The sequence below is a fragment of the Podarcis pityusensis genome (genome assembly GCF_964106645.2).
Source record: "Podarcis pityusensis genome assembly, chromosome: 8".
NCBI lineage: Eukaryota > Metazoa > Chordata > Lepidosauria > Squamata > Lacertidae > Podarcis > Podarcis pityusensis.
Genome location: NC_138033.1, coordinates 22,410,739 through 22,425,341, shown reverse-complemented (window position 1 = coordinate 22,425,341; position 14,603 = coordinate 22,410,739). Strand labels below are relative to the sequence as shown.

Below are 14,603 nucleotides of genomic sequence, written 5' to 3'. Positions count from 1 at the left end.
TTAAAGCTATGGTTTTCCCAGTAGTGATGTATGGAAGTGAGAGCTGGACCATAAAGAAGGCTGATCGCCGAAGAATTGATGCTTTTGAATTATGGTGCTGGAGGAGACTCTTGAGAGTCCCATGGACTGCAAGAAGATCAAACCTATCCATTCTGAAGGAAATCAGCCCTGAGTGCTCACTGGAAGGACAGATCCTGAAGCTGAGGCTCCAATACTTTGGCCACCTCATGAGAAGACTCCCTGGAAAAGACCCTGATGTTGGGAAAGATGGAGGGCACAAGGAGAAGGGGACGACAGAGGACGAGATGGTTGGACAGTGTTCATGAAGCTACCAGCATGAGTTTGACCAAACTGCGGGAGGCAGTGGAAGACAGGAGTGCCTGGCGTGCTCTGGTCCATGAGGTCACGAAGAGTCGGATGCAACTAAATGACTAAACAACAACAACTGACTTCCTACTCTGGCAGTGGTAGAATGGAGGGAGGCATAGTTGTCTCTTCTCATGCTTCTACACCTGTGAGCTAGGAGCACTAGGAAATATAAATTTCTCAGTGCTACCAACAGACCAGGAGGCAGGGAAGGAAGCCCGAAGTGCTTCTTTGGTTTGGATTAAAATCTTCTATTGGAGGTGAAAATGGTAATCAGGGTCATCCAAAGTATTTGGTCCAGTGATTTTCATTAGTTTTTGGGCTGTGGAAAAAATAACAATGGATATTAGATTATATTTTCTTGTGGGGACGATGACACATTTTTAAGGGTGAAATATTCTTACCTTTAAATAAGAGGTGGCCAAACATTATTGAGACAAAATGCCACATGGGAGTAGCAATGTGTCATTATATAATGTTATTCCCAGCAGCATAGGGCAGGGTAAAATATGGTTGCCCCATTGACCAAGGAGTCTGAGAATTCTTAGAATCTGTCTATTACCCAAAAGTAGTCAAAAGTCTCTTTGCTTTATCAAGGGGCAAAACGTCCTACATGTATGTGTGTGTATATTTGGCTCAGTGTTAGTTATAAACTGTTGGAATTTGAATTACTGAGTCAGAAAATATTCAATCTGGTAAGTTCCTTAATCTAATTTTTTCTGGCATCAACAAAGGACATGAGATCAGTCCATGTATGTATTATTGTTTCTTGGACACTTTTCTGCAGGCTAGTGATGCTGTGTTTTTAATATTCGGTTGGGAGCTGACCAGAGTGGCTGGGGAAACCCAACCAGATGGGCGGGGTATAAATAATAAATAATAATAATAATAATAATAATAATAATAATAATAATAATAATAATAAATTATTATAGTTAATTACCCTAGGCCTCTCCCTTGGGCCTCTCACACACATACCCTTAATTTTGCTGAAACCTTGATTTTAATTCAGTCTTAATTTATTGTGAAAATACACACATTGCCATTTTCCTAATGGTGAGTTGCCATGAAGAGCAACTAAGGAAACTGAAAATAAAGGAGGAAAGAAAATGTCAAGATGGGTGATAGTGGTAGGCAGTTTAAAGGAGGGGAAAGGTGACGCCAAACGAATGCCTATAGCATCCTTATATAACCTGGTGCCCTTCAAGTGTTGTACAACTCAGGTTCCCCCACCTGGCTTGGCTGGTGGTCAGGGATGATGGGAGTTGTAGTCCAACAACATCTGCAGGGCACCAGGCTGGGGAAGGCTGACCTACAGGAAAATAATTCCATGCAGAGTAGTCCCCAGGAATGTAGAAAGCTGCCTTATATCTGGTGCAGATTGATTTGTCCCTCAAGCTAAGTAATATTTAAGGCAGCAGAGAAGGGGCCACCGGTCAATGTGAAGTAGAGGGCCATTTTCTATGTCCTCCTCATGACAATCTTATTGCGTACTTTTCCACTAAGAAAAGGCTGGTTCCTAGCTTTGGCACATGGAGGTGGTCAAAATCCTCTTCCATAAGGCCATGCTCAATGCTGCAGGAGGTCATATTTCTGTGTGAGGTGGCCAAATATTATGAGGCATGTTGTTTTCTGCCAGGTGCATTTATTTATGATGGCAAAACATAGATACTTCTTGACTGTAGTAAAACCTCTAAGCGGATTGCAAGAAGTATTAAAGCTGTTAATGAAAACAGCTAAAAACACGTTAAAACAATTGAGACTGACAGTCAAAGTGATGCAAACATGCCTGCGTCGATGGGTCTGGGCAGGCTTGTCTAATGAAAATGTTTTAAGCAGGGGCCAAAGAGAGCACGGTGATGTCAATAGTTCTGCTGTTAGCTATGCTTTTGAGATAGCCTACTGGCATGTAGCCCCTGACTGCCCACTCCTTGCTAAATATGACCCTCGGCGGACAAAAAAGGCTGACCAATCCTATCCTATATTGGCGGATTATGTCACACAATAAGCCCAGTGGAAATGTCAGATGACCTCTGCGTGGGGTGAATAATTGAGTGTGAAACCACTTTGCCGTGATCTCTTAACAACCCAGTTGGGAAGGAGGAATTTGATAATTAAGGCCCCGAGGTCATTTTTTCCCTTTCGCCAGGCCACCCCTTTGAGAAATATCCTGATGAAGACTTTATGCCTTTAATTAGATTCCTGACAAGTAGAAAACCCAACGGGTGCCACATTCCCTATTAGGATAACCGAAGAAGGATAGGGGTTCTGTACCCTTAATAGGTGCGCACTAGCTGAAATTGCTTGTAGAAGCCGAAAGAGGTCAAGTGAGGAAAAAACCTGTATCAACTGAAATTCCAGCTACAAGTTAATTAGGCTACACCGCATGCGGCTTAATCATTACACCTCCATGATGGGGAAAGGAGCACTCGCTTGGCAAAATCTGGAGTGCTTTGAAACACTTAACGCTGTAGCTTGTGCCACTGACTGCAGCTTTCCCGCTCTTTTCTGGCTGTTTTTCCTTTTCACTCCTGTTTGCAATTTAAATCTATTTCTTTATTTCCCAGCCCCTTGTTGTGCCTGAGTCTAAGATGCATATGTGGGGAGATGCCTATGTTTAACAGCAACAACAATTTATTACTTACCCTTAACCCTCAGGTCTCAGGGCGGGTTGCAACACAATATTACACAATATGGAAACAGTTTAAAACAATTTAAAATGGCAGAAATAAGGTGGGTTCTAAGAATGCGCACCTCAAGCATTAAGAGCAAGGGTTACGCCTTCAGTGAAAAGCTGTATAATGAAGGAGCGAGACACACCTCTGTGGGGATGAAGTTCCACAAGATGATGATGAATTAAATTTATATCCTAACCTTCCTCCCAAAGGAGCCCAGGGAGGCAAACAACAAGTGGTTATGCAATAAAAAACAATGAAGACACCTTAAAAACTATTCAAACAGAGATGCAGATGTACTGAACTCCCATCATCCCTGGCCATTGGCCATGCTTGTTGGGGCGGATGGAAATTGTAGTTTAGCAACATCTGAGGGGGTCAAAGATTTCCCCCCCCTAAGGTATTTCCTTTAAAAAGCCCTATGGATTTGAGAGAACTGAAAGGTACCTGCCATCCAGAGAATTTCATTCTCCCCGCTCCACTGGCTGAGGCAGGATATCATCACTCTGAGGTCCCCTGCAGCAGTTTAATTTTTGTCTCATCCTTGGCTGGCATTGCGAGGAGGAAATATTCGTCATTAATAAATGAGGCCCTAGGAGATTGGACTGTGCAAAGGATGGCTTTCTAAAGACAGCTCTTGGCTGCAGTTCAGATGAAGGAGCAAACTCAAAGTGGTGTTGTTGGGAACAACGTTTCCTGGGCCAAGTGGGCCCAACCTCATTAGCACATTAATAATTTCACACAAGGGGAGAAGAATTGGAGGCGAAAAGGGAATCGACATATCAGTCAGCATGTGGCTGAGTTCCACTGAATAAATGCTTTTTCTCTTTAAAATATTAGAGGGATGTTGGCTCTGAGGCAGCGATGCTTGGTGGGGAGTGGGAATGTGGAAGATGGCGATGAATAAATAGACAAGAGCTTTTCCTCAGCAGTGGGAACCATCCAATGAATAGAGGGTTGAAGTTGGAGCTGGACCATCCAGTATCAGACTCCCATAAATGTGTAAGACCAGAGGCCTATCTAGTCCAGCATCCTATTATTCACAGCAGCCACCAGATGCCAGTGGGGAGCCCCAAAGCAGGATGTGAGGGCAATAATCAGGGCTGCCCAATCCATGGGCTGAAGCAGCCGCCTTGGATGGTGGAATATTGCAGCCTAGCCCTGCTGCCACCAGAGTTGTGCTGCTGCACAACCTCAGTAACCAAGGCTTGCAGCAGGGTCAGGTGAGTGGCAGCCCCTTCTCATTTCTCCTTAGGTGGCAAAATGGGGTGGGCCACCCCTGGCAACCACCCTATTTTGCAGTTGTTCCCCAGCAACCGGAATTCACTGGTTTGCTGTCTCTCATCCTGGAGGAAGCATATAACCGTTGTGACTAACTCTTCCTCCTCCTCTTACTTATTTTATATACCACCTTTCCACTTACCAAAGTAGTGCTCAAGGGGGCTAACGGCATTCAAAATACAATGAAATAATTAACAATTAAATGTAAAAGTGACGCAGCAGCAATTAAAATAGGAGGTACAGGGAGAGAGATCATGGGAAATCATGAGTTCTGTTGATGATATTCCTGTTTTTGCCACTGGAGTGGGGATCACCAAGTATTGGCAGATGCATACCTATTGATTGTTACTTGTGCATTGTTTGCTTGTATATTCTGCTGGTTGCCCGTTTCACCACCACCTGAAGTTCACCTGGTGTGTACATGGGACAGGGCCTGCTTGGTGGTGGTGCATAGGATCTGGAAACTCCCTCTCTTGAGAAACTCCTTTTGCCTCTTCTCTCCCAGCCTTCGGAAAAGGACAGTTGTTTCCACACGTGCTTTGGATAGTCTCTGATTCTGACAAGTCTCTGCTAATGTTGCTGCTGCTTTTGTTGTTGTTTAGTCATTTATTCGTGTCCAACTCTTCATGACCCCATGGACCAGAGCACGCCAGGCACTCCTGTCTTCCACTGCCTCCCACAGTTTGGTCAGACTCATGTTTGTAGCTTCGAGAACACTGTCCAACCATCTTGTCCTCTGTCGTCCCCTTCTCCTTGTGCCCTCCATCTTTCCCAACATCAGGTTCTTTTCCAGGGAGTCTTCTCTTCTCATGAGGTGGCCAAAGTACTGGAGCCTCAGCTTCAGGATCTGTCCTTCCAGTGAGCACTCAGGGCTGATTTCCTTAAGAATGGATACGTTTGATCTTCTTGCAGTCCATGGGACTCTCAAGAGTCTCCTCCAGCACCATAATTCAAAAGCATCAATTCTTCGGCGATCAGCCTTCTTTATGGTCCAGCTCTCACTTCCATACATCACTACTGGGAAAACCATGGCTTTAACTATACGGACCTTTGTTGGTAAGGTGATGTCTCTGCTTTTTAAGATGCTGTCTAGGTTTGCCATCGCCTTTCTCCCAAGGAGCAGGCGTCTTTTAATTTCGTGACTGCTGCTGCTTTTAGCCCCCAATTAAAGAAATGCAAGAAGAAAGATGGGAGCAGGGCTGCAGCAGCTCCAGCTAGGACTCGGAATGTCCTGTGCACAAAACCCTGGAGAATTTCTGCCTCTCAATTAAGACACTACTGAGCTAGATAGACTAATGATATGACTCAGTATAATGCAGCTTCCTACATCCCTATGTTTTTACCAAAATCCAGCAGGAAGTTCCTTGACTGTTTCCCCCTCATCTGCTTCTCTCTCTCTCTCTGCCATGAATTAAAGAACATCTTCCCTTGGGCTTTGGATTCAATGCACTGAGTTGGGAAATGGGCAAAACAAAAAAATCCACCCTCTTCCTCTCATCTCCGTTCCCGCTATTTCCCTTGCCTTCTGGGCTTTCCTGTGCTGGCTTCTGCTACCCTCCCCACCCCCATCAGCCCTCAGAAGAGAGAAGAGCTGATGAAATTGCCAGGATGAGTGGCACAGCATGAACCCGGCTCAACAGCAAATAAGTATGAAAGCAGATGCTGGTTCAGGAATGATGCAAGGTTTTCCTCCCAGCTGTGATTCTATCTTAGGACTACGTTTGGACTCTGAATGTGGAGCCTCTGAACAGACTTCAAGACATGTCGCTTCTTGTGCCACCAGCTTAGAACGGGAACGTCTTGGAAGGACGGGGGCCTGGCTGGCAGAATTTGTGCCACAATAGCCAGCAATTCTTCCCTCATCCAGTAGAAGGCAGGGACGGAGCACATCTTCGTTGGCCTGCATTTGATAATGCTGGTTTAATTGCTCTGTTTTCATTCGGCCAAAACTGGAATTTGTCCAGTGAATGATTCTTTAAAAAAACAAAACAAAAACCTGCATCCATGTGGCTTCATGGAAATTAAATGAATCAATTGAGTAAATGTGATTAAAATTTAAAAGGGTACTGTCAAGAAAGCATTCCTAGATTTATATAAATGGGATCATTTTACTTAACTTACAGAATCCAGGGCTAACACTGGTTGGTTGATCGGTTGGTTGGTTATCTGTTGCATTTTCAGGTTATTCCGACCATGTGTGTCTGAGTAAGGTGCCTTTAAAGGCCCCATCTGCACTAAACATTCAAAGCAGTATCATACTTCTTTAAACAGTCATGGCTTCCCCTGTGCTGGGAAGCGTAGTTTGTTAAGAGTTCTGAGAGGAGACCTCTGGCCTCCTCACAGAGCTACAATTCCCAGGAGTTTGACTGTTTAGGGGTCTCCTAAAATCTCCCCGCACCCTTAACAAACAAACATCCCAGACTTCTTTGGGGGAAGCCATGACTGATATGATACCGTGTAGTGCAGATGGGACCTAAGATGGCTTCCATTTCTGAGATAGTCACATGTGATTTTTTAATCCACAGGACACATTTGGTGTGTTGTATTCAGGTTACAATTACATATACATGTAATTGCATACATATACTTTTTTTTTTTTTGGCAATTTATTCCCTATCCAGTGATGGGGGGATAATTTAGAGCAGTGGTTCCCCATCAGCTAAGTACTGTGGACCTCCCTACTTTTGAAAAGGTAGATATCTCTGCAGTCATTTTCATTATGTGAATGGTGCCACCAAACCCTCCAGCGTGTCCCAGCGCAAAAACGGGATGCACGTCTTCCAGGCTATGCTCTTGTGTGAGTCATGTGACCTGCATGAAAGCACAGCCCCCGCCCCCTGTTGGGAATGTCCTGGACTGTTGAGGGGTATGTGCTCTGGTAGGCAAGGCATACCCCACAACTGTCTTTCATTTATATATTTATTTATTTATTTTGAAATACATTTTTGATTTTCCAAAATATAAACATACAACAAAAACAATTCCAAATCTAATTCTCAAGATTACTCTGAATCTCCTGACCTCCCCTCGCCACCCCTTCTATGGGTCCTATTGATTCTATTTTCAGCTGCATATCAATACTTCTCCAATTTTTCATCTTCCCAGATTATCTATACATTTTGTTACATTACAAGTGTATTTAAAATCCTGCTAATGTTTTGACCTGCTTACAATGATTTTGTATATGCATTATAAACATTTCCCATTCTTTTTTTTTTTAAAAAAAATATTGTCTTATTGATTCCTGAGCTTCCCAGTTAGTTTTGCCATTTCAGCATAGTCCATCAACTTGATTTGCCATTCTTCTCTGGTCGAGGTTGTTTCTTCCTTCCATCTTGACAACTGTCCTATTTTAAGTGGGACATCCTTGAAATACAGAAGCTCATCCTGGCTTCAGTTTGCATCATAGAATGTCCCTTTTTTGGCCTGGCACTCTGGCGTGAGTCCTTGCACCAGAGAGCCAGACCAAAAGATGCTCACTCTGGTGCAAGTCAAGAGGGTTGCACCAGAGCACCTTCCGACCCCTTTTGACTCACGCCAGAGCGACAGACTGGAAGGTGCTTTGGCGCAACCCTTCTGATGTCCCAGTTTTGGTGACAAAAACGTTGGAGGGTATGCCGTGGAGGTCCCAAAGTACAAGGAAGAGTGGGATGGGGGAAAACCCTCTGCAGATACTTGAATGGTGTGATGGGAGAAGCTGAATCCCTGTCCCCGGCTCTCCCCCAAGCTGAGCTTCAGAGATGAGATGGCATTTGTTATGCTAATGGCCTCTGAACTGCCTAACAGCCTGCTGAGCACTGCTTAAAGTCAGAAGCAGCTATGTGTTAAATGATTCGAAGAGGCGGAACTCGAAATTAAATGGCTTAAATCCAGGTGGAGATAGGAGTGTCAAGGCAATAAAAGCTGAAGGGAAGCAGCTAGCGAGTTTCCAGGCAAGTTGTAAATAGTTATCATGGTTTATTTGGCTACGATTCAAGTGGCAATAATATTGATAAGGTGGGACTCTCTCTCTCTGTGTATGTGTGTGTGTGAGTGAGAGAGAGAGAGAGAGGAGAGAGAGAGATCTACATGGAGGCCTCCAAAAATCCAGATGGGCTGGATGTTTGAGCCCTTTGTGCAAAAGCTACAAATTAAATTATAGTTGCCATAAAAGACATTGCTATAATTTCATAAACACCTAATCTTCCAATTTTGGGCTGTAAGGGAGAGACTGATATTAATAGGATGCATTTATAAGTGATTATACTCAAAATCATTTTCAGAACATAAAAAGGAGACCCGATTTGTTCATATGATAGCATCTATCACCAACTTGCTTTGCTTTACATCTGTTTTATTGGTTGTTTTTATTCTAGGTTTTTTTCCTTCTATGGTGATTTTGCATGACAATTTCTGGCCCCATTGTGATTGATAATACAGACTTAGGATAATGGTGTTGTTAATAATGGCTTTGCCACAAAGGGGGCGGGGGGGGGGAAGCCATCTGTTCTGGATTCCAAAATTACCTTCTTCCATTGCCTTCATCTTCCTGTAAGCCACCCCTTCCTGTCAGCCAGGCTTCAACTGCTGTGCAGTTGCAGATTTCTAAGGACTCAATAGACTGAAGTCACATTCGCACTGTACATTTAAACCACTATTATACTACAGTGGTACCTCTGGATGCGAACGGGATCCATTCCAGAGCCCCATTTGCATCCTGAAGCGAATGCAGCCCGCGTCCGCAGGTCGCGATTCACCGCTTTCGCGCATGTGCGTGATGTCATTTTGAGCTTCTGCGCATGCGCGAGCAGTGAAACCCGGAAGTAACACGCTCCACTACTTCTGGGTTGCTGCGGAGCGCAACCTGAAAATATTCATCCCGAAGCTACTTCAACCCGAGGTATGACTGTACTTCAAACAGTATTGGTTTCCCACACAGAATCCTGGGAACTATAGTTTAATAAGAGTGCTGAGAGTTTTTTTGAAGACCCTTATTCCCCTTGCACAGCTGCAACTTGCAGAGTGGTTTAAAAAGCCCTTTTTACAGGGAACTCTGGGAGTTGTTCTCTGGTTGTAATTTACTTGCAACAGAAGTGGGACTAGTGCATCATTTCCAAAAAGAGAGAAGAGCTGTTGAGGCTCTGACCTGTGCTGTCTACGCTCTCTCTCTCTCTCTCTCTCTCTCTCTCTCTCTCTCTGTGTGTGTGTGTGTGTGAACTCTGTGGTAGCTTAGTGGTTGGAGAAAAATCCTCTGCATATGCTCCAAGGTGCTGTCTTTGTGATTGTTATTTCTGCTTAAGTATTCTGTGCCCTGGCTTCACTAACTGATCTCAGGCTAGACATTTTTGCTGTCATCTTGGTGTTCCTCAAGTAAAAAAATGGACCAATATCTTCTATGTTCTATAAATGAGGGGTGGGGAATCTCTGGCCCTCCAGATGTTGTTTTGACAAATGTAGACATTTCTGCAAGCAATTCCCCCCTAATATAATGCATTTTTGTATGTTATTTTCACAAATATAATGCATTTCGATGCACACTTCCCACTTAATATATGCATTTTTGTACATATTGTTTGGCTGCATCCCAAAATTTGGAGGAACACGCATTTCTTAGGATAACGTTTTGGTTTGTGAATCGGTTCAAGAAGTGAGAATTAAGTAGTTTCTCACTGAAACTTAAACAGATTCAAATTTCTCCTCCAACCCTATTCCTGTAAAAAACTAACCTTGACTCATGAGACAAGGCAAAGGTGTTTATGAGACGGGCAATGTACTGGGTGGTGTTTGAAGTGGGGCGAGCAGGCAAAGTGATGGGGAACCCGCATGAACCACTTGTTATCACAAACCTGGTCTCTGATGCATGTGCTGCTGAAGGAACACTCAATTTTCTCCTTCTCTCTTTTTGTTGCAGGGTCCTACCTGATGGTCAACTCCTCTCAACATGTGCAGGGTCAGAAAGCTCACATCCTCTTCCAGACGCTCAGTGAGAATGACACCCACTGCCTCCAGTTCAGCTACTTCATGTACAGCCGGGACGGCCACAGCCCAGGGACCCTGAACGTCTACGTGAAGGTGAATGGAGGTCCACTGGGCAGTGTGGTGTGGAATGTCTCTGGCTCCCATGGGCGGCAGTGGCACCAAGTGGAACTATCCGTCAGCATGTTTTGGCCCAATGAGTACCAGGTGAGTGGAGAAATACTTTTCAGGAGAAAGCTTGGGTTCGGATTTCTCTGCTACGCAGGCAGGAGGAGGCTAAGAACAAAACAAATCATGCACTCTGTAATTAATCTTTTAAAAATTGTACTTGATCGCCACCGCCATCATTTATTTATTGAATGTATGAATCTCTTCCAGCGAGACACCCTGAAGTGATTTACAGTGTTTTAACATATGTAAAACAGCTTTCTGCTTTTCTTTGTGGACTGTGTAGAATATCCTCATAGGCCCCCAACATTTTATTCCTTTAGACCGGGAATGGGGAGACAGTGGTCCTTCAGATGTTGCAGAATACCACCTCCCATCATCCCATCAGTATAGTCATTGGTCAGGGATGATGAGCATTGGAGTTCAGCAATATCTGGAGGGTCACAGGTTTCCTGTCCCTCCTTCAGGCAATTGGCCACAGACCTTCTTTCAGAAAGCCTTTGGTTGGCTTTTGTTCTGCTTTTAGATTTTTAACCTGATATTTTGCTGCTGGATATGGTAATCTGCTGCAGGTTTTTGCTGCTATGATAAGGAATTTTCTATTCCAATTGTTCTATTCCGATTGTTATTCCTGTTTTTTTTTTTACTTTTTTCTTTTTACTGGTGTGTATTAATTCTATGGTGACCTTCAATTGATTTTAACCTGTGGACTTTAGATATGGACTAAGTAGGTTATAGATAGGCAAATCAATCAATCAATTAAATAATGGATGATAGCTCAAGTTCCTTGGAGGAAGCATGGGATAAAATGGTATTATTACAGTGGTACTTCAGGTTATGAACTTAATTCATTCCGGAGGTCCGTTCTTAACCTGAACCGTTCTTAACCTGAGGTACCACTTTAGCTAATGGGGCCTCCCGCTGCCGCCGCGCCGCCGCCTCGTGATTTCTGTTCTCATCCTGAGGTAAAATTCTTAATCCAAGGTACTACTTCCGGGTTAGTGAAGTCTGTAACCCAAAGTGTTTGTAACCCGAGGTAACGCTGTATTATTATTATTAGTAGAAGTAAAATAGATTGCTTGTTACAAACCCATAGACGATGCTTGTGGAGTTTTGAAATGTTCTGTTTTAACTTAAAAAATAAAATTACAATCAACCCTATTTCCACCTCCATGGAAGTAAGCCATGTTGAATTCAGTGGAAGCGGACATATATTGGATTTTGCTGTCCCAGGGCTATAGCATTTCCATGAAGAGTGTAGAATGTATGGTCCACCAGTTGTTTCCAGATTCCATCTCCCACCATTCCTGATCATTGGTCATGCTGAACTGGAGCTGATGGAAATTGGAGTACAACACTCCCCAGAGGGCCCTAGGTTTCCCAGTCCTACTCCATTAGAATTCTCTGGGAGGGACTGTGGCTCAGAAGTAGAGTACCTACTTTGCAGGTTCAATTCCTGGCATTTTCAGGTAGGTCTGGAAGAGAACCTTGTCTTAGACACTGGAGAACCATTGCCAGTCAGTGTAGACAGTACTGATGGACTAATGGTCTGGCTCAGAATAAAGCAGCTTCCAGTATTCCTGACAGGGTTTATCTATATGTGCCTGATTCCTTCTCAGGTCCTGTTTGAGGCAGTGGTCTCCAGTGAACACAGAGGATACCTAGGATTGGATGACATCCTGCTCTTGAACTATCCCTGCTGTAAGTATTGCTATAGCCTAGGCCTGGAGATAGGATTCGTCTGCTTAATTTATACATCCAAACTCTCTGGTTAGTTTGTGAGCTACTCCTTTCTTTCCTTTCTTTCTCACATTGAGTCCTTTTGTATTCTTATGTGTTGTTCTTCCTTTTTCCTCTCCTCTTGCCTGAATTTCTGTTTCGAAACCAAATAGAATTCCATGTGATAGTAATGCTCGCTGTTTCTTCGGTAATGCCTTTCATAAGTGCTTGAAGCGCTTTATATTATATTATCTCGGGGCTAAACAGTTGGAACAAAATTATAACACTCACGGTTTTCTCTGGCTAAGTGCTTCTCAGAATAGACCCACTGACATTCAGTTAGTCATGTCCATCCATTTCAGCGGTCTATGCCGAGTAGGACTAAAGCTGGATACAACCTTGGATAATTCCATCATGCTTTTTTGTAAGTGCTTTATATTTTCTGTCTTAGGGATAAACATGTGAACTTTGGCTCAAAATTGGGGCTAGGTCTGGGTGATATATCAATATATTGCCCAAAACTGGTTTGAAGTCCATATAGTGATATCAGTTTCATAATTTTTGACCTGGCAATATACCACAAATCATGATGTGTGTTAGGGCTAGTTGATATATCATCCAAAACCATCCAAAATATGGTTTGAAGTCCATATTGTGATGTTGGTTTCATAATTTCTGACCTGGCAATATAGTGTGTGTGTGTGTGTGTGTGTGTGTTATGCAGAAATCGCAGCATGGGGGAAACTGTGAAACCAGCCAATGCCTCTAACAGAGCCCCATCCTTATTTCCAACATCATGATATATCATTTGGTGAGGCAATTTTATCTCAGCTCTACCAGTGCTCTCCACATTCCTCACCACAGCCCTGTAAATTTGGCCAGGATAGCTATGCCCATATTACAGAGGAAGACTGAGAAGGCCCACCTCAAGACATTTTGCTGCCTGAGCTGAAGGGCAAGATAGGATCCTCTCCAAATTCCATGCACTGTAGCTGACTGGACTGCAGCTGGATCTAAGGAACATAGGAAGGCGGCTTATACTGAGTCACATTATTGGTCCATTTAGCTCAGTACTGTCCACACCGACTGGCAGCAACTCCCCAGGATTTCAGGCAGGAGTCTCCCCCCAGTGCTGCTTTGTAATTCTGTGGTTTCAACTTGGGACCTTCTGCATAGTATGCAGCTATATAATGTGCGTATGAGAGGAGGAGAGGGGAGGAAGGGAGAAGGACATTCAGTTCCAGGGATTTCTATGGGTTTATTTCTCATTGCATATTTTGGCAGCTAAAGCACCTCATTTTTCCCGCCTGGGTGATGTGGAGGTGAATGCCGGTCAGAACGCCACCTTCCAGTGTGTTGCTTCCGGCAAGGCTTCTGAAGCAGAGAGGTTCCTTATGCAGGTAAGTGGGGTTGGAGGTTATCAAGATTACTGCCCAAGAACAACCTGGGATTTCTCTGTCCTGTTAGTTCCTGGTGCCGTATGGTTGATGAAACCACAGAGCCTAGGACTTGCCGATCAGAAGGTCGGCGGTTCGAATCCCCGTGGCGGGGTGAGCTCCCGTTGCTCGGTTCCAGCTCCTGCCAACCTAGCAGTTCGAAAGCACGTCAAAGTGCAAGTAGATAAATAGGTACCGCTCCGGCAGGAAGGTAAACGGCATTTCCGTGTGCTGCTCTGGTTCGCCAGAAGCGGCTTAGTCATGCTGGCCACATGACCTGGAAGCTGTATACCGGCTCCCTCGGCCAATAAAGCGAGATGAGCGCCGCAACCCCAGAGTCGGTCACGACTGGACCTAATGGTCAGGGGTCCCTTTACCTATAGCATGTGCCCATTAATCCTGGGAGAGAATTAGGTAAGAATTTGGCTTGCCATCCAGTTGTACTTCAATGGCAAACTTCTTCCTATCATCTGTGAGCTGACCATCTTTCAGCTTGGACAGAAGGATGGCTGTTAGGTAAACAATTTCTCGAAGCCCAAACAACCAGTTTTAGGCATGCAGGAAATGTTATTTGCTTGAGAGGAAGAGAGATGCTTCTTTTTACCTCGCCCAGACACCCTTTGCCTCCATGTTTAGCTTGTACCATTCCACAAAGAAATAAGCATTCTAGTGCAATGAACAATATGTCATAAAGTGAGGGTCTGTGAAAGACTAGGATTGCGATAGGACTGAAGTGAAAGGAGTGTGTGAAATCTGCTCCACTTCCGGGTGGGGAGGAGTTGATGGCATACATCTTTCTGACTGGGGAAACAATGTTTGGTTGGCTGATATTACAGAGGGCGTAAAAGATTGGTTGCATGTATGTGAGGGTATTGGCGGCGAGCCTTTGGCTCAAGTGGCAGTTAGGCATTGGTAGAACTTGGTTTGGGGGAGGGGAGGTGTGGCCATCACCTGTCTCTAATCTTAAGGGTATTCCATTAAAGGAATCCAGGGTGTGGATCTT

At 44.2% G+C, this 14,603-nt stretch overlaps 1 protein-coding gene across 10 annotated transcripts in view; it reads left to right on the top strand.

Moving 5' to 3' along the window:
• PTPRU (protein tyrosine phosphatase receptor type U) overlaps positions 1-14,603 on the top strand; it is a 375,331-nt gene that overhangs the window by 177,954 nt on the left and 182,774 nt on the right. For all 10 annotated transcript variants that reach the window (XM_081015389.1, XM_081015387.1, XM_081015391.1 and 7 more), the window contains exons 3-5: positions 10,213-10,484; positions 12,065-12,146; positions 13,449-13,564. In XM_081015389.1, the coding sequence (XP_080871515.1) occupies positions 10,213-10,484; positions 12,065-12,146; positions 13,449-13,564 (470 nt within the window). The remainder of the gene's footprint in view (positions 1-10,212; positions 10,485-12,064; positions 12,147-13,448; positions 13,565-14,603) is intronic.